This window comes from Ursus americanus, chromosome 15 (assembly GCF_024610735.1).
Source record: "Ursus americanus isolate L20-20 chromosome 15, mUrsAme1.1.p, whole genome shotgun sequence".
Taxonomy (NCBI): Eukaryota; Metazoa; Chordata; class Mammalia; order Carnivora; family Ursidae; genus Ursus; species Ursus americanus.
The window spans coordinates 52,228,760-52,253,206 of NC_142141.1; the positions used below are offsets into that span (position 1 = coordinate 52,228,760).

Genomic DNA, 24,447 nt, shown 5'->3' on the forward strand with positions numbered 1-24,447 from the left:
TGGTAATTATTAGGGTAGTTATTTAATTTCCCATGAAGAATGACACACCGACATTGACCCTCACACACAGTGGTACCCAATTCTGGGCCATGTGTCTTTTTAGGACTGGTGGACCTTACTTGGTGCATCTCTGAACAGCTGTGTATAATGAGAATATTAAATAATTTCCAATGTGAATTTATTTAATTCTTTTCAAACTTTAGTAAGGTAAAAGAGATCTATCTCCTTGAGATTGTCTTCTTTATGTTAATAATATTCATTTAACAAACTGCAATTTTCAGACTGACGAAGTATTTGAGAACGCCAGTTAGAAAATGATTGGACCCATTTCGCTGGCACTCTGCTCTGCTCAACTGCCTTTTGCGTATGTTGACTTTTCTCTGTACAACCACCTTTCAGAGAGGTATAATTATGCCCAGTTTGTTTTTGCTTTCAGATGTAGGACGTGTCAGTTTATGTAAGTGGAGAGAAGGGCATTTTAGAAAGATCTTGGGCTTTGGAAACAGATCGGAGTTTAAATTCTCACTTCTCTACTTATTGGTGGTTTGGCCAGAGCTGGGACTTGATCCTGTAGGAAGGACAGAATGGATGTGCAGAGAATGAGATTGTGGCCGTCAGATAGATGATGGAAACTGAAGTCAGGATACCAAGGAGTCAAGCATCTTCTGGGTGAGACTCAGCTTCTGCCTTCATGAAACTCACAGTCTGTGGACAACAGGGAGATAATCATCTGGGATGCAAGAGAGAAATCTGCACTAAACAGAAATATAAACAGTGGATTATCAGGTCCAGACAGAGGGATTCTGCACGAGGAGAGGAGGGGACAGCTTTTTAGAAGAGTTGGCATGAAAGCCAGTTATGGATGGGCGAGAGATTTCCACCTGTGAGAAAAGGGAGAAGGGCATGGCATGCTGAGAAAGGAACACGCTCAAAGGCAGAGAGGGACCAAAATGAAAAGTACATGGCATTCGGGATAATACAGGGAGGCAGATTAAGCAGAATTGGGGAGCGTACATGTTCCTCCCTCCTTCCCTTTCTCCTTCCCTTCCTCCCTTCCTATCTCCTTCCTTCCCTCTCCTCCTCATCACATCCCTCTATCCCTTCCTTTCATCCTTCCTGCAATAGTTCTATGCCAGGCACTGGGAATATGTACTGAGCCACATAAGTAGCCCTCCTTCACGGGGCTCCTTTCATTAGGAATGTAGACTTGGGGGTGCCACTCAGGATCAGGGAATGACTCATGGCTAGCAGTCCAGCTGGAAAGCTATTTCAGGAGACCAGAGAAGACAGACTTGAAGCTGTTCCCAGGAAAACTGTGGTGTCACTGCAAAGATGGGGTGTATGTAGTTAATGAGCTTGTCATCAGAGCTCAGTAGAATTATTATATAGTACAGTTGACCCTTGGATGACACAGGTTTCAACCGTGTGAGCCCACTTATACATGGATGTTTTTGGATAAATCCAGTATAGTACTGTAAGTGTATTTTCTCTTCCTTATGATTTTCTTCTCATTACCCCCCCAACTTACTTTATTGTAAGAATACAGCATATAATACATATAACTTACAAAATATGAGTCAGTCGACTGTCTATGTCATTGCTAAGGTTTCTTTTCTCTGTAAGATTTATTTATTTAATTGAGAGAGAGAGAGAGAGAGAGAGTGTGCAGACACATATGGTGGGGGGGGAGGGGCAGAGGGCAAGACTCCCCAAGCAGACTCCCTGCTGAGCTCGAGCCCAAGCCTGATGTAGGACTTGATCTCACAACCCTGAGATCATGACCTGAGCCGAAATCAAGAGCCACATGTCAACTCACAGAGCTACCCAAGCACCCCTTGTCATTGCTAAGGTTTCTGGTCAGCAGTGGGCTACTAGTAGTTATGTTTGGGGGGATTCAGAAGTTATACATGGATTTTTGGCTGTGTGGGTAGTTGGCACCCCTAACTCCTGTGTTGTTCAAGGATATATAAATATATAACATAAATATAATATAAAAGCATGAACCTAGGAGCCAGACTGCCTGGGTTAAATCTCAGCTTTCGTCCTTACTAGGTGTGTAACCTTGGGCAAATTGTTTGACCTCTCTCTGCCTCAGCTTACTTGTCTTTAAAATGGGGATAATAATAGTACTTTCCTCACAGAAATTTTGCGGGGATTAAATGAATTAAATGAATTTTAAAAAACTCTCAGAAAAGTGCCTGGGACATACTGGCCCTATATAAATATAGGCTGTAATTATTAAATTGCTTCTATACACCAAATGAGGATGAAATTTCAGAAGAGGAACCACTTGGTCCCATTTTTGCTAACAATACATCCAATGGTTTGTGTAGAAGTGAACATCTTTTCAGGAATATAAAAGTGAAATATATTCAAATATTATGGAAAGAAATAAATAATAGCAATTATTTAGAGTCAATCTGCTTATTGGTATAGTACCTTCCCAAACTTGGAAGAAATTTAAATAAATACATACACACATACACATACATACACCCATACATGTATACATACATCCATACATATTAAGTTTTAGAGGTGAAAAGTATGTTCAGCAGTTGACAAATTCTGTTCAAGATTTAGAAATATCTCACAGACTGAAATCCAGGCCTTGGATACCATTGGGATAGAGAGAGAAGCCCCAAGAGACTCATCTTCTATTTTTATTGTCTAAGCTAATGGTCCATTAACACATCTTCTTGAGGCTGAGCCCGTTAGATAATGTGTACTTCCCAGGGCAAAGACGCCAGGTGGGTGTTTCCTAGTGGTGGAAAGCAGCATTATTTTTCCTAGGGGAAGAATGTGAACAATCCCACTTTTTTTCGCGTAATGGTAACAGTAAGAAAGAGCATTATATAATGGGCAAAGAAATTACCAAGATGATATCAGCGTTCAGAGGGAAAATCCCTATGTTCATAATCAGTTTAATGATTTGGGTTTCAATAATGGTTTGCCCTCATTAGCTATTCAGTGAAATGGTGCTAATTTTAAGGTTCCTCAGTGTATGAAGAACATCGATGCGCTTTCAGACACATTGGCGCATTTGCATTATTACCGGAATGATATAAAACCAGAAATTTCAGGGAGCTTATTTATAGATTTTGAGCCGTTTATCCTTCTTGAGACATAAGCTTCAAAAATCTCAGATTATTTCCTATCTCTACCACAAAAAATAATTTCTATGATAATTATATATAAGCATCTCAGTGTACTGAAATTGAGAGTTGTTCTCTTTTTTCCCTAGTTTTCTGAACATAATTTTAAAATACATTAATTCTAACCTGCCAGGTATTTGAATTTTAAGCCGTTTTAAATTTGGTGTCATCAAACACGTGTGAAACATCAATGTTTCTTATTCCTGGTGAGTCTGTCCCTTCGCTCATTCTCCTTCCCTGGCACAGAACAGCTAAGCCTTGTGCTTCAGAAGCTTCCTCGCCCAGTGTGGCCGGCAGTCATGCTGACTCTCAGATGTGAATTACTGCAATTTCCTGTGTCCCAGGAGACACCTCAACTTCATCCATTTGTCCTGGCCAGTTCACCAAACTCCCAAGTGGTTAGTAGGACCTCACCATATAGCCTATGGCCACCATGTTTTTCTCAGTTGGCATGCAGGCAGTCTTGGATCAATTAATTAGTAAGCCTAATTGAAGCTAAATTAATTAGTTGTACAATATCGAGCTGTCCAAATTTAACTCCACTAAAATTACAGAATGCATGTGCAACATAAAGGATTTCTGGAAAAGGAAGGTAGATATTAGTAAGACCATTCTTTTTTTTAAATAATTTTTAAAAAGTATTTTTATTTATTTACTTGAGAGAGACCACGAGAGAGAAACAGACCCCCGCTGAGCAGAGAGCCCTACAGAGGGCTCGGTCCCAGGACCCTGAGATCATGACCTGAGTCTAAGGCAGATGCTTAACCAACTGAGCCACCCAGATGCCCCATACCATTCGTGATAAATCCTTCTTACTCACTGCTGCTCACCCAAGACTCCTGTGATTCATTCAGGCTTATATATTTTGAAACATTTTGTTCACCATGTGAAAATCTCTATCTCTCTCTCTCTCTCTCTCTCTCTCTCTCACACACACACACACACACACACACACACAACTTGTGTACCTTTGCCCCATAAGTTTAAAAGTATGCTTTGTTTTCATCTATCCGATGTGATTAATAAATTGATAAAGAGTAACATAATGCGTATAGACGTGATAGCATCCGTCTGGGATGGATGTTCGCTGGAAGGAGTTTTCTTGTTGCTTACCATGTTGTATTTAATGCAAATTTCAACGAGCAGTGAGACTAAACAAAAACAACAAAGAGTAACACCTGACCCTTGTTCGGTGACACCAAATTTAAAATGGCTTTAAATTCAGATGCTTGGCACTTTGAAATTAATGTGTTTAAAATTATGTCAGGAAACTCGTAAAAGAAAAAAAAAACTTCAAATGCATGCTTGAAATAAATTGATTCAGTTGTAATGATAAGATAATATTGACAAATTTAATTATTATTCATCCAGAATTGTAAAAGCAAAAGCCATTTTTCAGTAAATGAATCTGCATATTAAAATCGTTAGAAATACCCTTCTCGTAGGACTCCACCAAACTGTCATTTGGTTCTGAAATTTTTAAAGGAAAAATAAATGACTTTAGAGAATTAAATATTTCAAATTCATTTTGCTATTTAATCTTTAACAAATGTAGAATTTAACAATATGCATGAATATGCAAGGTAAAGGGCACATTTAAATATGATACGTAAATTATTTAGGATGAGAGACCGAAGTGGTAAGGGAGAGAGGGAAGGGTAGGAATGCGCATACTCAGACTTAAAGGTAAGTAAAGAGTTTAAGGAAATATCAGATTCACCCAGTGGATACTGATTGTTCACGCTCATTTGTTTTTAAAGCTTATTTAAACTGTTGAGGAATCCTTTTGACAAGCCATATGTTGCAGCAGCCAGAGCTCTTTCACACAGAATGAAATTGTGCAGGTTGTTTTGAGTTTCACTGTTTACTGACAAACCATAATAGCAATTCTACTTTTGTTTCTGTCTCAGTTATGCAAAAGGGAGAACATGACTAATTAATTCTTTCAAGTTGATAACACCCTTGAAAGACTTTTGATCATTTGTACTGTAAAATCCTCCCAAATACTGATACTTAGGATACCAAATTATTATTCTCCCCATTGAATAGTGTGGTACTTACGCAGTTGGTGAATTTCAAAGATACTCCGTTTGTTTACAAATTCTAAATCTTGACAAAAATGGCTTCACAGATTACCCATTAGATAAAGTTCAGTAATATCTCAGTATATGAAATGTACCAATAACAGATAACGTACAATCTTAGAGCTCCCCTATAATTCTAGTGTGTTACTTTAACGACTTTTTCACTGCTGTTCTTATGTAACTTATTTGTTTCTTACATATTTTTTTTTTTGCAAAAACAAGAGACAGTTCCCCTTTTTGCAGTAGCCAAATGTGTTAAAGAGCAAAATAAGTTTCCAAATAGAGGAATCTTCAACACATACCTTTGGAGTGTATTTAATTTCGTGCAGGCGTGAAAGATAATAATGTGATCCCAGGTACTAAATATTCTTCAGCCATTTACTCTCAGTACTGTTATCTGGAATAAAACTAGATTAAATTTACAGAACGGTGAATTACTGAAAATAATGAAGCTAAGGCAATTCATTACTCTTTATCTGCTTGTCTATTTTTTATAGCCTGGATGAAGTGAAAAAATTCATTTGGGGTCTGATCAGATTGAAAAGGGTCTAACATGATGGAGAGAAACATGGGGCTGAAAATGTGTTCTTTTTTTTCTTTTTAAATTAAACAGCACCTTTTTCTCACATGCCTCTGTTTTTCTTTTAGTGGCAAAGCATTTCTATAACACTGGTTGAGAAAGTTCAGATGATTGCTGTAATCCTAGGATCCCTGTTCTTAATAGCGAGTGTGACCTGGCTCCTCTGGTCAGCCTTCAGCCCCTATGCAGTGTGGCAGAGGAAGGACATCCTTTTTCAAATCTGCTATGGAATGTATGGTTTTATGGATCTAGTGTGCATAGGTAAGACCATGACGTTAAACATTAACTGTCAGTAATCCATTTCTTGCAGCTATTATATTTTCACCAGTGGGATCTCATATAGAATGTTGTGGGTCACGTGATCTTGGTTCTCCAGCTACTTAACTGTCTGGGGTGTCACAATCTGGCCACTTCCCTCAAAAAGCATAGCATCTATCTTCCCAAGGAGTCTGAAAAAATGAACAGGATAATGGCCATTTAAAGTGACTTACTTTGCAACGGAAAGGAAGGAGTGGAAGAAATGATTGGGGGTAGGGAAAATAAGGACAGTCATTTATTTCTGTGGGATGAAAGCAAATCAGCCCCTCTTCAGAAAGCCCTGGAAGCACTGACAGATGCCGGTGGTGGTCTTGTGCATTTGGGGAGAGGACCGACAGACACCTGGAGGGCTTACCTCGTGGCGAGTGACTCAGGCTTCTCTAGCACATAAAGTGCTCCTGGAAGGGGTGGGGACCAGGGGTCAGTTTTCCTTTCTGTCTTGGGTTTCTTTGTTTTGCTTAATAAATTCAGTGGCTTAGAAGAAAAAAAAGGATCAGACATTTTAGCTTAAACAGATCCTACCAAAAAAGGTTACTTACAAGTTTCTCTTGGCCGGTCTGCTGTTTCCCCAGTACCATGAGAAAACGGAAGTCGGTTCATGCAGCGTTGATGTGGTGTGCGTGAGGTGCCTGCCACTGGCGCTGGGATGGTGTCTGGCTGGCCATGGGGGCGGGGACGTAGAGGGGCCACAGGGTCTCGAGGAGACTTTCTCTGCTCCCATGTGCGTTGCAGCTTCGTGGGCTGTAAAGAGAGGTGAGAGAGGCAGCCATGGTTTACAGCGGTGGTTCTCAAAGTGTGGTCCCACTGCTGCTTTTTAAGAGAGGTGCATTCTCAGGCCCCACCCCATCTGCCAAATCAGAAATTTCAGGGTTAGCGCCCCCCTCCGGCCATCTGCGCATCACAGCCCACGGAAATCCCATGAGCACGCTGAAGCTTGGGAGCCCCTGGTTTCAGGGAACGGTGCGACTTAGGGTCCAGTGACTTGGTTTCCAGGCTGGGGCTCTGCTGAGACTTGTCACCTCTGTTTGTCCATGTCCTGTTTCCTCTCCCATGAAGACGGAAATAATAATCCCTAGCACGCAGGCCTAAATAAAGGAAATAATGATTATAAACAATTGTGTTATTAATTGGAAGTTATAAATGAAATGTATTTGAATAAGTCACAAATATTAAAATAGTTTAAATCATTTAAATTCATGCCTCTACTCACCAGAGCCTTAATTTAACTAGAAGTTTTAATATTCTCAGTGACTTTTCTAAAAGAGCTCTATAAATTTTAAAATAGGATTAGCCTGAATTTCCTCTCCTTTCCTTCCTCCCTTGCCACTAGTACAAGACTAATAGGAAAGAAAACGATCACATTTCAGGCCGGGAAGGAAAAAAGTGGTGGTGGGGGGAAAATGTCATGAATAATATGTAAACTGAGCAGATGTTGCCTGAATAATTGAGCTAATCATGTATACGAACAATTTGCATTAAATGTGATAATACACTTATAAGCATTTGGAAACGCTAAGTCTCTATACAAATATGGTCTCCAGGGTATTGCTAAATAAAGGAGAGTCACAAAATTATTCTGCAAATTCCTTAGTAAGTTCAGAGAGAGATTGTATTTATTCGGTCTTTCAACATCAATGTTATACAATGTGGTATTCCAGAACACTGCTATGAAAAGGAGAGATGAAAAACAAAGGAGTCAGGCTTCCAGTCCAACCTTGAGGGAAAGAGTCCAGTTGACTCTGATATCATTGCAACACTAAAGAGGAACATGTATACACACACACACACACACACACACACACACACACACACGTTCTGGTTAGGAACTCACTTTCCTGGTTTTCACAGTTGCATTTGGTGCTGAGTTACTAGGTCTTAAATTTTGATTGCTAATGCCAGTCTTTTAATCAAAATTATTAAATTTTGGTTTTAAAAAGCACATGCATATGAGCTAATGATTTCTTGGCAGAATATGACCTATTCGGGCTTCCCTTTTGAAATGTGGGTATTCGCCCATTTTATAAAGTTAAGTTTCTTGGGAACAAAAAACCAATTGATATTTTCCTGGCTTACACTTTGGAGAATGAATTTTTATTGACATTTTAAATATTGACAGTACCTTTCATTACATTTTGACTCATTAACTCCAAATCTCATCATTTGAGAATGTATTTGTATTTCGAAAAATGTTAAAGAATTCAGATTGAACAGCATTATTCATGTCACTTGGTAATCACATTAATTGGTCTATTTGGGCCCAGAGAAAATCTTACTCTTTTCTCAAGAAGTTGGAAACCTACTATAGTCAAGTTAGCAAATACACGTAGGCTATCGATAGCCAACTGGATCATAGCCAGTAATAGGTCCCGCTGACATTTCAAATTAATTCAAATGTCTGTTAAATTAAATGTAGACAGTAACAAAGTAGATTACATTGATTATACCTCAAATACCCCTCACGGCAGAACTTAAGGGTCTGAGAGGGTGGAAAGCACGTTTACGACTTTGGGTCCAGTTTGCTCAGCTCAGATCAATAAATATTTATTGAGAACTTTCTTTGTGTCAGACACAGTGCTAAGTGCTGGGAATACAAACCAGGGTCAGTCACTTTCCTGTCCCCAAGGAGTTCCCAGCCACACAGGAGGACAGGTGTATCAGTAGGTAATGAGAAGACAGTGAGATGTACACGCTTCTGCAAGGAGGCACAGGCGTTGGTAGTTGGACAAAGCAGGGAGACATGAATGTTGGGGTGTTGTATGCAAGGTGGGGTAGTTCCCGGCAGATTTCAATGGGAAGTGTTAGCCAAGCAGGCTGACAGATGAGTAGATGCTTAGCAAGTGGGGAGGTGGCCCCCTTGTCACCATTGGAAGATATAAAATTGGCTTCGCATTCAGAGGGCCTTAAAGTACTTGGACACATTCCGCCATTCCTCTTTGCTCAAGCTTTTCAAACTTGTTTATACCTAAGCGGGAAGGAGCAGACTGACAGCTTCATAAATATTCTGTTTAAAAAATAATTCAGAAAATCCATAGAAGATTATTCCTGAACCAAAAAAATGTTATAATCCAGCCAGTGGTTGTAATACTGAGGAAGAGATTATTACTGGATTGTTAAATAGAGAATGTAAAGATTTGTAGAAAATGTATTTACCTGGGGAAAACTGTTTACTTGTTTCTACACATAGTGAATTTATCTTTTGCTTTTTGTTCATTATTATTAATTAATACCCTTTCTGCTTTCCCAAGATTCAGTTTTTTTCTTGCCATTCAAGTTTTGAATTCCCCAAAAGGTCGAGGTATTATCAGAGTGGAGCTGCCGGGACTCTGGCTGTCCGGTAGAACTTAACTGCAACGATAAAGATGTCCATCTGCATCCAGTATCACAGACTCCAGCCACTGGCTACATCTGGCTACTGAGCAGTTGAATGTGGTTCGTGAGAAAGAAAAACTGAATTTTAAAATGAATTTTCTTTAACTTAAATTTAAATAAATAGCCACCTGTGGCCCGTGGCTGTCATATTGGATGGCACAGATCCTAGATGATGATTCAAATTAAATGTGTGAGGGTTTGATTAGCACGGTTCCCCTCACCTGCAGAAACAGGTTGTATTTCCTAAATAACGAGCTCTGTGCCAAGAGAGATGCAGAAAGTAGGAACGAACTGAAGAGGCTTAAGAGAAGGGTATTGAAGGTGTGTGGGTGGTGGCCGAGAGGTAGACAGAGAGCCACGAATGGGAGATGTGTCTTAAGGAACTCGAAGTACAAAGAGCTGACGTGGGAACTCTTTTAAATATTTAAGCAGTTGGCATTCCAACTATGATTGTGTACCAGGGAAACTAATATAAAAGATTTAAATCACTGAGTTGTGTTAACCTGGGGCAGTAATTTAGGGAGAATAACCAAAGCAGGCTGGCTGGTGTTGGCTCCATCCTGAGATGGGCACAGTGGACAAAGGAAGATTAGCAAACCCAGAAATGAAGAGCAAATGCATGGTGGAAGGCTGTGGGCTCGGGCATTGGTTCTTTTTTTTTTTTTTTTTTTAAGATTTTATTTATTTATTTGACAGAGAGAGAGAGACAGCCAGTGAGAGAGGGAACACAGCAGGGGGAGTGGGAGAGGAAGAAGCAGGCTCCCAGCAGAGGAGCCCAATGCGGGGCTCGATCCCAGGACCCTGGGATCACGCCCTGAGGTGAAGGCAGATGCTTAACGACTGAGCCACCCAGGGTGCCCCTCGGGAATTGGTTCTTAACTCCATACTTTGCACACTGAGAAAATAGAAGGCTATCACTTTCATTGGGTCATGTGATTCAGAGGAAGCTTTGCTTCATCAGAAGAACGCATTTAGTAATGACTGAAGAGACAGAGAGTCAGCCTTGAGGACAGGAGTCATTTGATTAACTTGCTTCTAAAAAGTTACCACGTCATTTCAGTGTCTGGTAGAACCTGATGAGGTAGGTTCTGTTTCTTGTCGAAGCAACAGAATAAAACTGAAACCCCGTTACGTTAGTGGGATTCCTGAAATAGGGACGGCAGTGCTTATGTCTAATCTTACTAACACTGTGAGTGCCAACTCCATATCTGGCAAGTGTTTTGATCATCCCTGAGACACCAAGGAAAGGGACCAGTTATGCTTATAAAATTTAAAAACTTAGATCACTCTTGTTCTTTTAAAAATTTTTCTTAATTGTCCACAGAGTATAAACATATACTTATACAAATAAACCCATTTTATGAATATATAAAGTTTAAAAGAAGACCACTTCACTCATACTGCCCTTTCTGTTATGTCATTCCCTTTGCAGAAAGGTCCCCCCGCCCCCAAACACACATTTTGGTGTATTTCTGCCAGATCTTTTTCATTGGGTTTACATGCATGTGGGCGTGTAGATAAGTAGGTATTTTAATATAAGCGGGATCATACTATTCATATTGTGGAAAAAAATAGTCATTTTCATTCAACAATGATCTAGAAATCTTTCTCTGTTAGAACGGACGTACAACCATTTACTTTTCTTCTACTGTTACCAATCTTCGCCATTAGAAACAATGCTGCCAATGAGTATTTCCATCAGCAACATTCCGAGAAGCGCAGTCTGGGCTGAGTAATGCCCCATTACACACCCCATTTTTGCTCTCTGAAAAGGCTTCACCAATTTGCAAATATTGACAATTCCCCCCAAATATATGACAATTCCCGTTCTCCCACACCTTGACAAAAATGGATATCAGCTTTTTGACATTTTCATTGGTAGTTTGAGCTATATTTAACACCATTAGAGTGCTTTCCTTAGAGTTTGTTTTACAACTATTTAGGTTTACGGGCAGTTTTCCTAAGAAAAGAAGAATATCCACACTGGGCCCTGCTCTTAATGCAGCTCGTCCTGCCTGGCCTCTCTTGGGATGCGGTGGGCAGGGGCCCAGACTAGCTCTGTCCTGTAAATACTCCCCCTCTTCTTCCTGAACATGAAGTCAGAAGGTGGGATCGAGGTCAGAGATCACTGCCTCTCAGAAACCCCACATTCCCCCCCCCCAGTCCTCCGCACATTTAGGGAGCTCAGGACCAGTTTCTCCTATCTGTGATACCGTTAAACACTCAAGGAGTTTCACTTCTCTGTCTCTTTTTTCATGTAGAAAGTACTCCCAGAAATTGCTTTTAGGAAAATTGCCTCCCTCTGTCACTTGGGTCTGCAGCTAAAGTACTGAGGCTGTTACTGTCTGTTCTCCCTATGATTCTATTTCTCAGATTAAAACACAGGCACACGGGGTGGAAGAGACACGCACACGGACCCACCGGGAGCCAAAAATCCCTCTCCGGGGTCTTTCAAAATAATGAAATAAAGTATACTCTGATTGTTTATGTTGTCCTGCTTTTGAACACTGCAGACATTAGGGAATCTTTAAAAATAACCTCATATATACTTGAATGAAGATCAGATCAAAATAACTTCTCTTTCATGTACCAATTATAGTCAATACTGAAAAAAAAAATGCTCCTTCTGCAGAAATTTCATACTCTCCAATGTCAGGTTTTATTTTCCTCTAGTCTAAATCTAATTAATTTTTTAAAAAATTCATGTGAATTCTTATAGCTATTAGTTTTGAGAAATCTGTTTTTCATAGTTGGTGATCTGTCTAGCTCGAGGTTCTCGGGCACACTCAAATAAACTAGGTAGAGTTACCCATTGGTAATGTCTTCACATTTCATTATAGAACTTTGAATAAATAAATACCACATATTCCTATGGTCTTTGATTATATCAGACGTATGTTTACATGTTTAAAAGCCAAGGTAATATTTCTCTCTTGCTTTTGATACTGCTTCACTGTGATTTCCCCCACAGGCAGAGCAGCTTAAAGTTACACGTGATTGAACCTTTAACTGACACGAACCTTAAAATATACTTTTTCTAATTCTGTGATATTATATGAGGAAAAGCAAAGAGTTCTGACCAAGAATTTCAGGATAATCCAACTCTTGGTGACCACAGATGAGTTCTTCTCACTGAGGATGGCCAGTGGTTTATTTCATGCCAGGGTTGTTTTTCCTAAAATGATGCTTTTAGGTTGTCTTCCTTCCTGTGGCTTGCTTTCAACAAATATAAACCAATTAGCATAAGCAAAGCATGATTAAGAAAGTAAATCAGCTCAGGAAAAAGAATTCTAATGCATTCCAAGCAAAATATAAGTGACTTTTGGACTATCTCTTGTTTAAAATTTTCCATGCTCTCTGGCACTTCTCAGCATGATTCAGAAGTTGACAATATTTCCTGAAGTATTTTCGGTGAAAAACAACATATTTACTTAAGGAGTTTGAAAAAAATTAGCATTGGAAGTTGGAATGTGCCATAATTTAGAGCAGAAAGAAAATGCGTTTGCTGGAGACCACAGGAGAGCCTTTGGTTCTTATGTTGTCAGGCAAGGGCCATCAACCATACGGACGAGTGTGTTTGAAAGAGAAATTTAGGCAAAGTTCATAAAATGTGCAGCCCTTGGGTCATTGTAGAGAGGCAAAATATTTATGAATAGATATACAATCTATCAAATAGTTCTGAGTGAAAAATGTACAATTACCAAGAGAATAGTCCTGTTCCCCACGTTCTTCAGGGCCTGATAGATGCTGTCCTGCACAGAGGACTTGAGGATGCCTCGTGGAGGGGGAGAGCCACAACCCTAGAACCCAGTGTGGTCTGGGCAGGCGTCCTTTTGGGAGGTGGAGAGGACAGATGTCAGCCACTGACACCCCCAACACCTGCTCTCAGAGCCCCACGAGCAGGGCAGCCCCACCCCATTCAAAATTGTCAGCAAGTTTGATGGGAAGACTCCAAATATATGTAGATTTTTAAAAATCACAGAACACTAGAAGCCCAGATCTAGCCTTTCGTGGGCCTGCACCCTCTCCCGCCCCAGTCACCACCCCCACCACCCCCAAGTCTCGGGTCTGAGCTACTGAAAGCATTCTGTGGGCGGGGCTTCGGGCTGCCACCAGAGGCAGATGGTAGGAGGTGGCCTTGCCAGTGACTGCCCAGTGTCCCAGGAAGCACGATATGGTTGCATCTGCGTGGATCGTGAGGCATGTGGAAAAGGCACCTCCACTTAAACACTGGTTGGCAGAATACCTAGAAACGTTGACTAGCCCAGTATTTCCTTTTTGAATCTTCATATCACAAATTTCCCTTCAGACATAAAAAGACTATCAGCCCCCTCTGCTCCAAGAGAAATGCTTCCATGTCCTGATGGGTAGTTTGACGGGGCGTCTGTATCCCTCCAGTGCCACAGTTTGGCCCCTGAGGAGAACTTGATCCAGCCGCTAATGCAGGGAGGACAAAAGCCTCCTTTTACTCTTGCCCAGAGCCCTTCTGGGTTTCCCTTCAAACTTCCTCCCAGGCGGAGCCTGGCTTGGGGGGCCGGCCACTCCGCGGGGTGTGGTACCACTCTGGCCATGACCGCCACCAGACTTGCGTGCTCGGCTAGCTCGTTTCGAATCATTTCTTAAATAGAGTAGAATTCCTTCACAAGCCTTGATCATTCCTTCCTGCCTTCAGCCCGTCTTAGGAGGCATCACGCCCCAGGAAATGCCACAACTTCCTTTAGAAAAAGTTCCGAAGCAGGGGTCCATCCTCTGATCTTTACATTTCTCACTTTTGAGCACGTCACGGTCAGGCCCCTCCAAGGGAGGGTCACAGTGGCGCTTTGTAATGCAGAACTGTCAGGAAAAACAAATCTTCCTCCTTTCTATGCTTTGAGAAGTACTCCATTACTATCACTTTACTCTGGAGATACAATCAAAGGCTTTTCTATGCCTTAACGATACTGATGTTTACCAATTTCTCTAAAGATTATGATCATGGTTGGTTATCAGAGATATTGCTGCCTGTAAAACCCAGGAAACAGAATAGAAGGACTTGTTCTTGCTCCCTGGCCTTCAGTGCAGTGCCTGAAATGGCCTCTCAAAGCAAATTAACTCTTGAGGCCTCCTCATGGGGGAGAAAACACATTGCCTTCCTCTCTTTTGACCTTGTAAAGTTCAAACTCTTCTGGAGAAATGCTGCCATAGTTAGCAGAGCAATAGACCAACCACGTTCATACTGTTGACTTCTGTTGCCTCCAGAGAAAAGGTGACGCCTTTCAGCCATCTCTCTCGATTGCGGGCAGTTGAGCGAAGGGACACCAGTCATCTACGAAGCCAACACTTGCTGAGTGTCGACTGTGTGTTTATAAGCCTGGAGCGCAGGGTAGAGATATTAACAGAACAGGGTCTGCTGCCTGTTTTTGAACAGCTCATGATCTAAGAATGGTTGTTACATTTTGAAATGGTTTAAAAAATATTGAGAGAAGACTGTTATTTTGTGACCTATGAAAATTACATCAAATACAAATTCCAGTGCCCATAAATAACGTTTTATTGGAATACAGACATCTCCCTTCGTTTATGTGCTGTCGATGAGTAGTTACAATCTCGTCATCCAGAGACCATAATGTTCACATAGCCTAAAATATTTACTGTCTGGCCCTTTCCAGAAAAGGTTTGTGGGGCCTCGAATATAGCATGTTCCCTGCTCTCCAGCTGCTGGCGAGAGACAGGGAGCTAAGCAATTAAAATGGGAAATGGAAGGTGCCAAGAGACAAATACATGTGAGAGCAGGTGGGAGAAGGTTGGTTAACCATACTTAGGGGCAGCAGAATCTATGGGGAGGAAGAAATCTCGAGCTAAACTTTAAAGAAGAGCATGAAAGGGGCCAGAGAGAGGCAGCTGCCTGAACCTGTCAACACATGAAAATGTGTATTTTTGAGGACTCATCGGGAATTTGGTGTGACAAGAGCAAGAGGTGCTTGCTGGGGAGTAGTGGAGGAAATAAGGTCTAATCGTCTAGAGGGTTCCCGTGGGAGAGACATGGGTGTGCGACCCAACCCTGAAAGCTCAGGGAACCCCTGGAGGGTTGTCTGCTGCGTGTGACTGGTCAGCGTGATGCTGAAGAAAAAGTGTCGAGAGCTAAAGAAGGTGGGGGAGTGGGGCGCAGAGGGCATGCTGGGAAGGCAAGAAGATAATAATCCAGGCAAAGGGTTAGGCCCTACATTAAGGTGGATAGGCAGCTGCCGGAATTAAAAGAGGTTGATCACAAGATAACGGCGATCGAATCGATGGAGGTAGGGTGGAAGTGGGGGGAAAGGAGAGGGGCCATCAGGTGTGATTCACAGAGGCTGATTGGCAGATGGGGGAAAGATGATACGTTCTGTTTGAACATTTGCTTTTTGCAGAATTTCTGAGGAATCAAGTGGAAATGGCCAGGAAGTGGCAGGGATACAGGGGTCTGGAGCTCAGGATAGAAATTTGAGCTGGAGATTGACATCCGGTCGTTGAAGCCGCGGTCTGCCGGGGAAGTGGTCTGGGCGAGATGAACAGCAGTTTGAAGAACACAGAGACACGAAGAGCAGGCAAAGGAACATGACCAGGGGAGCAAAAAGTGGGTCAGGCAAGGTGAGGAAGAAGGAAGGAACTTCGGGGAGGAGGAGCACGTGGCTGGTAGTGCCAGATGCTGGGTCGAGAGCAGGTGAATTAAGCCAAAATGTACTCGCTGGATTTAGTAGTACGGGTGTTGGATGGACAGACACAGAGGTTGTGGTAGGCTGAGAGTGGCTGGGACAGGCAGAAGGGGGCTCCGAGTGTAGGTTCACAAATCTTGGCTGAACAAGGACACAGTTAAATGAGGGCAGAACCTAGAGTTGGGTGTGGAATTGAGAAAAGTTCCTGTTTATTTGTTTTAATGGTAGAGTCAGGCAGGGGCAAATGGAAAAATGGACAGCTTGATGCCTATGTGAATGCAGAGCTAGCAGCCGGCACACAGGGGAAGGGTTGGCCTTGCCGGGGGGGGGGGGGTGCGGTGCCCCTGAGACAGGGCAGGCAGGCCGTGAGTGGGCACAGCTAGACATGGCTGCCTATGTTGCTCTGGGAGAATAAGTTGAAGGGCCTCTTGGCAAAGACCTCCCATTTCTCGGTCATGTTGGTAGTGTGGTCAAGGCACAGTATCGGGAAGAGTCTGAGAAGAGCATTAAATGTGAAGATCAGCTGCGGAGGGCTTTGGGACCTGCACTGGGCATGATCGAGCACCCCCCTGAGGCTGGAGCAAGGCTCTGATCTGAATGGCCATGTGGCTCTGTACTTTTGACCCACAGGGATGAGGAGCAGGTGGAGAAAGGTGAACTTTGAGGCTGGGCTGAGATGGGGTTTGTTATGCAGAGTTGCAGAGAGCCGGAGCAGACGGTCAGCCTTGATTTTGACCTCCAGGGCTGGGAGAGGGATGACAGGGTGGGGGTGCTTTCTCGGCGCTGGGGAAGGAACCAAAGCCAGAAAGAAGTGGCCGGTTGGGAAGGAATGTGCAGTCTGGGGGCTTGGCCTTCAGGAGGTAGGGGAGGGTGCGTTGAGATTAGGAAAGTGGGTAAGAAGCCCCGGAGGCGGTGGTTGTCTGCCCCGGGTGGGAGAGTTTCGAGGCTTGCAGCTGGAATGGTTTCTGGAAGGGAAGGGCCCAGGCCGGAGTGAAGGAGGGGCAGCAGATGGCAAGGGTCATGCATAGCAGGTCAAGGTTGGGTCATCCACACTGGCCTGAAGTCGTGTGTGTGTGTGTGTGTGTGTGTGTGTGTGTGTGTGTGTGTGTGTGTGTGTAGAGGGCTGTGGGGAGCCAGGAGCCAGGGAACGGATCATCCGTGATGGTTGAGAGCGGCTGAGGGCCCAGGAGGGGCTATCTCTTGTGGCTGCACTGTCTGCTCATGTGATCGCACGTGTGTTTCGTGCCACTTCACCCCTTCTTTTGTGTGACTTTACTGTTTTCTAGAAGAATAGCTGTGGGAATTTCAGTACATGGGGCCCACGCACAGCTGGGTAGCCTTAGAGAGATCTGAGTGTCCCTAGGCCAGTCGGAGACGGGGTTGGTGCCGAGGTACTGGCTCGGAATGGCAAGTTTTCCTGGGAGGAGGGATCAGTATCGATTGTGCAGCAGAGGGAACCATGGCACGAAGAGGCGGCACCTTAACCTAAAATCCTGGAGATAGTTCTTCAGACCTGGCACCTGGCTCTTTGGGGATCTCCTGGTTTCGGACTGTTTTGCGCCAAGAACTTTATTTACCGAAGAGAATGTGATCACCATCAGTCTTCTAGATGCTGCTTCAGTGCACAACACAGAGGCTTGGGGGCCCTGACAGGGAGCAGGAGACAGACTCAAGAAGCGCAGAGGCGAGCACAGGAACGAAACTTGTACATGTTGTCAACGGCTTCCAGATAGGTAGACATAAGGTCTTAAAGACCTTCCCTGCAATAATATCTCAGGTGATGTTTTCTAATCCATGTACTATGCGAAATGATTTTCCTCAAACTTCCCCTTTAATCCTCAAACCCTCTACAAGGTGTAGGTACTGTTGCTGTTCTCATCTCAGAGACGAGAACACTTAGGGCACCATGAAGAAGTCCCCCCAAGGTCACACAGATCGGAAGAGGGACCCGAGATTGGAATCCAGACCTTGTCGCTCCAGAGCCTGTGTCAGAATATTTATGTGATTCGATTAATTCTGTTCATTAATACCCATTCTTATATGCTGAGTTCGAATGGCTCATTTACAAGATGTTGTTTATTCATGAAGTGAAACCACGTCAGTTGGTGTCTCAAACACCTAAGCCATAACACCGGGAATAAATACTTTTTTGAGGGATGGGGGGAGCTGAATTTAGATCAAAAATGGAGAAAAAGGGGCCCCTGGGTGACACAGCGGTTAGGCGTCTGCCTTCGGCTCAGGGCGTGATCCCAGCGTTATGGGATCGAGCCCCACGTCAGGCTCCTCCGCTATGAGCCTGCTTCTTCCTCTCCCACTCCCCCTGCTTGTGTTCCCTCTCTCGCTGGCTGTCTCTATCCTGTCGAATAAATAAATAAAATCTTTAAAAAAAAAAAAAAAGAAATGGAGAAAAAAAAATTTCCCTCCAACCCCCAAAGTAATGTAGCCATTTAGTGGAGTCTTTACTCATGTATTCTAAATCGATAGAGCCATATGGAACATACAGAAATATGAGTAGAGAATGGGGACGATTTAATACAGCGTCCCAAGAGCTATCTCTTTCCATTGATCTGAGTGAAACAATTTCCTAATAATTACGTATGTAAAGAATCACATGTAACCTTGAATTTTGTTGCTAGGTCATAGGCTAGAATAATAAGGAAAGCTAAAATCTGAGCATTTTAATATTCAGGTTAAAAATTCCATTAATATTTTCAATGAAAAAATCTTACTGAGGTTGTGTGAATGAAATCAAAGAGTTAGAAATTTTATTTATGTTTAGGTGGTTGCTTCTGTTTGGAATTTTTACCCCCTGCCTGTACGATTTAAGAGAAATGAAAAAAAAAAAGCCAACGAAGATGAAATAGCCTATTACAGTCGTAAAGATAAACAGGTTTTAGATATTTCAGTTTAGATCTTTTTAAGTATTATTCTCATCCTGAAAAATAGAACCACCGATACATATATGCTTTACCCTAGAGATTAATAAAATCGTGCTCTGTGAGTTTGCAGGAGACGGTTCATCCAGTGGAGAAGAAGGGAAGTTAGCTGGGTTTGTTTCTACTTGCTACTAGGAAAAGCCCACTAACAGTCTCCTTCTAAGCACTGTTTTTGGTCCGGATCTGGGTGGCTCAGTCGGTTCAGCATCTGACTCTTGATCTCAGCTTGGGTCTTGATCTCAGCATTGTGAGTTCAGGCTCTGCGTTGAGCTCCACACTGGGATAGAGCCTACCTTAAAAAAAAAAAAAAAAGGAACTGTTCTCAGTCCATATACTAAAATGTGGGGAAACAAATGGAAATCTACCAAAGTAGATTCCCAATCCTAAAAACTTCAGTTAACATAGAAAATGGACATTGATAAGGTTTTTTAACCCAATACGGTTACTCTGGGGTTTGCGGAGTTATTTTTATAAATTGTGAGGGTCGCTGTAATCCTTCCCAATGCTGCAGTATACCCTTTAAGACAAAGACCGGAGGAGAACTTACACTCCTAGCCTCAGGTGTCACTGAAGAGACTGTGATTCTATCTACTTCACAGTATAATATCCCTTGGGCCAACCAGACACTAGTGTGGACTGATTTTGGCCAAGGATGGCTCCTGAGGTCTGAGTTCTTGCGGAGTATGAAGCACCCTGGACCAGGCATCAAAGGTCTGGCTCTGATCCTGGGCTCTAGCACTAACCGTGGACCTTGGGCAAGCCATGTCACTTCTCTGGGCCTCAGAGTCCTCATCCCCCAGATGAAATCATACCCAGTATTTTCTAATTTTGAAAATCAGTGACTATGCCCACTGCTGATCGCTGTGCTGTATGACGTCACCCCTTTGCTGCAAGGTGTTTCATCTGCTCATGATTGAAGGACAGACTTGAAGTTGTATTCAGCTGAAATTAAAGTAGTTCTAATCCATGCTCCCAGTTATAGGAGGACTCTAGGATATCTTTGTCATCTCTAAAGGCATTGGGCTTATGCCTTCACTTCTTTTGTTGAAATAATCATATCCATAGGTGACTTTTTAAACAGGCCCTTTTGGGTAGAAGCTTAGATGACATAACAGTTCTCTCCGGTGAATTCTCTTAATCCTTTAAAAAAAATTAACATATCATGTGTTTTATAATGTTTAGCAAAGTCCGCAGCTTTTGAGGAGTGTTCTGTGACTCTGCCAAAGGTAGATTTGAGAGGCAAGGCTAGTAACTGGAAGATCAGGAGTCTTCCATCTACTAAGAAATAAAAGAAGTCATTAAAATGATTGACGGATGGATTGGCTTCTTAGAACAGCAAGTAGTCAGATGAATGGACAATCTCTTTTTTACTCCCTGTTTTGCCTGTAAATAGCAGAGAAGAATCCATATTGGCCTCCGAGGCTTTAGGCCTGAGTGTAGTCATTTTGTGACGAGCTGGGTTCACGATTGTTAGATGCAGGGAGACATTTGATGACCAGGCCAGCAAGGCCATGAAGAGTCGCCTATAGTCTACTGGGACTGAAAATAAGTCCTTGTAAAGAAATTTAGCTCTTCTACCACCTGCCAGGCCGTGTGTGTGTGTGAGTGTGAGTGTGTGTGTATGCATACATATGCTCATAAATGTATGAAACATAGGTCCTGATTCCTAAACCTCTTTCATCTCTAGTCTTGGAGTGCATGTTGCATGTCTCAGTCTCAGCTCGATATCGGATCTTCGTGTTCATGGCACCATCACAGCTAGACTTAAGTTGACCCTTGTCATCCCTTAGATTCCAGTGATGGCTACTCTCCTCTTTCTCATTCCCTCTCATTTAGTGAAGATTTATTGAGTTTCTACTGTGTTTCAAGCATTGAAGTAGGAATAGGGCTCCTGTCCTCAGGGAGCACACAGCTGATTGAGGTCAAGGGCATAGAAACAAATTATTCCAGTGCAGGTAATATGGAAAACAGTGCAGGTATTTCCTATGTGGCACGGTAGAAGGTAGGAGAGAAGGATTAATTTTGAGTGGGTCAGAGAAGAAATTATGAGAGAATCTGGATCTTGAAGCACGTTTAATAATAGTTCATTGTGAAAATGTAGGAGAGTGATCATTCTGGAGAAGCCTCTGTCTTATGGGTTTATCACAAATTTGCTAATAATTAGCAAATTAGTGCAAGAGGATAGAGGAGTCTAGGTGATTCCAAGGTTTAACTGATTTGGGGGATGGTCATTAACTGAAATAGGGACAGTAGGTCAAGAAGCAAATTCAACCTATGTCAGGACCTTTCAGAAAAGAGTGTGCTTCCCTCCCTGCCAGTTAGTAAGCTATTGTACTCCTTATTAAAATTTGGCTTTGCCATCTTGTTCGATTGCTAGGCAGTGACGTCATCAGCATGGAAGATCCAGCACTGATGTGCTCTGTGCATCCAGGCTGATGACTGCAGACTTCACTGAGCAGACAGGAGGACAGAGAGAGTGACAGGGTCATAGGACAGACACCATGAATTTTCTTTTGTGAAATCTCAGAGAAACAATCACTTAGGGTCTTTACTATCGTAATAATCTTCTCTTCATGTGTACTGTTGGGTACGCTACTTTGGGGCTGGGTGGGTCAGATCATCAGCATTTGGACATTAGCCAGCCTCTAGTTGCAAGGGTTTTTGTGCTGTGGGAAGTTTGTGAATAATTCTTATTCTTATTATATTTCTTGCACAGAAGATTTTATTACCAATAGTTTGAGTGTTTGAGCCTCTGAGCTTTATGCTGTCATGATTACCTGCCATTCTCAACTTGAATCTGTGAATTAATACACTATATGTATGTGTATGTATACATAAAATTTATATTCAACAATGGAAAAATCAACTCATCTTTTATAGATGTAAGTGCATTTTATATGGGATATTTCTTTACATTATTTGTTCTGATATGGGCAACACTAGAAGTACATTTTCACAAAAATCCCCATATATAATCAGGACATTGTAGTTCCCAGAGACCTGGATTTTAAGATATCAATTTATGATGGCTTTGTCCTGTGAGTCTAGTGACTTCGGCGGCGGTATATATTATATTATCTTTCAGTTTTCATCTCTGTAAGTTTTATATTTTTGCATTTTTTTTCTTTAAGCTCCACATATAGTTCAGTTCAACAAAAAGCATTCAGTGTACAAAGAAGGAATCACTCATGTTTACTTCTTCAAGGTTCATATTAACAAGATGCAACAATGGGGGAGTGCCTTTTTTTTTAATACTTTATTTGAGAGAGAGAGAGAGAGAGAGAGCACATGATTGGGGGGAGGGGCAGAGGGAGAGGGAGGAGCAGATTCCCTGCTGAGCAGGTATGCCGGGAAGATTAATGCATTTATGACACTCTAGCAAAGAACATGCAACAAAGGGTATCTTATTCCGTTAATACTCCTTGAACAACCATGCTCCAAGTAATGGAAATTAAGGAGTCAAAAATGGGTCCACTTTATGAGACTGACTCTAAACTGTTCGTAAGTGGGATTAAATGGGACCCAAAGTCCCCCTTCTGCTTCTGGTGCACCCCGACTTCTCAGAATGACGCTGGTTGTATTTTAGAGAGTATGTGTCAATTTCACTGAGCGAGGTGGGGAGAGAGGGAGAGAGACAGAAAGAAATCTTGGCAATGAACAGTGGTGAAATTTAATCTAGAAATCTTGGACATTTTCAGTCAAGAGACTTTTCTGGCCAACTATCTGCTGTGTGTTGCAAGTTCTTCAGCTCTCCCAAAGGTCGTTTTGATTGAACAGCACATAGGGCTTTAGCCTTTATTCCTTTGTGGACCTTGCACTTCTTGGGAAAGCTCAGGGTGGGTGCAGCTTCCTGGATGAGGCCCTCACCACTATAGTGTTGCCTTCAACAACTTGCTTCTTGTGGGCAGGGAGAGGAGGAAGGGGCTGTTTCACTGGCCCTCTTAGAGATATAACAGTGGCAGTGACACACAAAGATCTTAAAAATGGCAGTTAATGATATAACTTTGCCCAAATCACAGTTTCCAGGGCTTAATTTACTCATATTTTAAATGAGGGCGTTATAGGTCTACGTGGTCTGTCTTTGTCTGTTCAAGCCTTTATAGCAGAATACCATAGACTGGGTGGCTTAAACAAAGAACATTTATTTTTTACAGTTCTGGAGGCTGGGAAGTCCAGGGTCAGGGTGCCAGCATGTTCAGTGTCTAGTCGGGTCTCTTTTTGGTTTGCGGATGGTTGTCATTCTCACATGTCCTCCCGTGGACTTTCCTTGGTGTCTCTTCCACTTTACATAAAGGCATTAATCCTATCATGAGAGCCTCCCCCTCGTGACTTAAAATAGCCCTAATTACCCTCCCAAAGGTCCCACCTCCAAATACCATCACGTTAGGGATTAGGACTTCAACGTATGAATTTTGGAGAGACAAACATTCAGTCCATAGCAAGGACTCTTTTAGTTGGTCTTAATTCTATGACTAGGAGAGACTGCCTTACATTGGAAATTAAACCTGAATAGAACTGTAGTACTCAAAGTCTATAAGTAGACACATTTGAGCTCCCATCTCTGGTCTTACATCTTCATGATGTTGGACAACTGTTAAATCTCTCCATGTCTCAATTTCCTCAGCCATGAACTTGTTCGATCGTGGTATCTATGTGTAGAGTCGCTGTCGAGATTAAATGAAAATCATGCAAATAAAGCACTTAGTGCTATGCTTGGCACAAAATGGCTCCTTGGTAAAAATTCGTAAGTTTTGAAAAGCAACCAAACCTATTTGAACAAGAGCTGAGACTGGTAACACAAGAAATGAAGTTATTTGATCAGTAGTTTGGTTGTTAATATCAAAATTTGTTTGTATCAATTTTGCAAGTCTCTGTTCATTACAACACATCATTTGTTTGTGTTGAAATAGAGCAGACAAGTGGTGTGTGTGTGCACGCACACGCGCATGTGAGCCTATGTACCTTGATAGTTTCCCTCATCATTTCTTTCGGTAATTAATTCATTTTCTACTACCATATAAGAATTTCAGCCAACACACCGCTTACAAGTTTGGAATGTATTTTACCTATACATGAACACCGTGCTTTTATTTCAGTGAAACCAGAAACATTTAAACTTGCTCTTTTTCAAGATTATTCCCGAACAAAAATGTTCCTTTGCACATCAGTAAGGGGATGCTCCAGTTAAATGTTACTGGCAGGGAAATGATAAAAAGCGACCAATCACATAAACACACATACTTACTGAATTCTCAAAACCCCAAATTCCTATGAATCATACCTTGTTGACATCCATGCTATTAATAATGTAGCAAGTATCCTAAAATATTTAAT

The 24,447-nt window shown here is 42.2% G+C and overlaps 1 protein-coding gene across 1 annotated transcript in view; it reads left to right on the forward strand.

Moving 5' to 3' along the window:
* The window catches only part of MARCHF11 (membrane associated ring-CH-type finger 11), a 96,869-nt gene that overhangs the window by 68,572 nt on the left and 3,850 nt on the right, over nucleotides 1-24,447 (forward strand). The window contains exon 3 of the mRNA XM_045787403.2: nucleotides 5,888-6,080. Coding sequence (XP_045643359.2) covers nucleotides 5,888-6,080 — 193 coding nt within the window. The remainder of the gene's footprint in view (nucleotides 1-5,887; nucleotides 6,081-24,447) is intronic.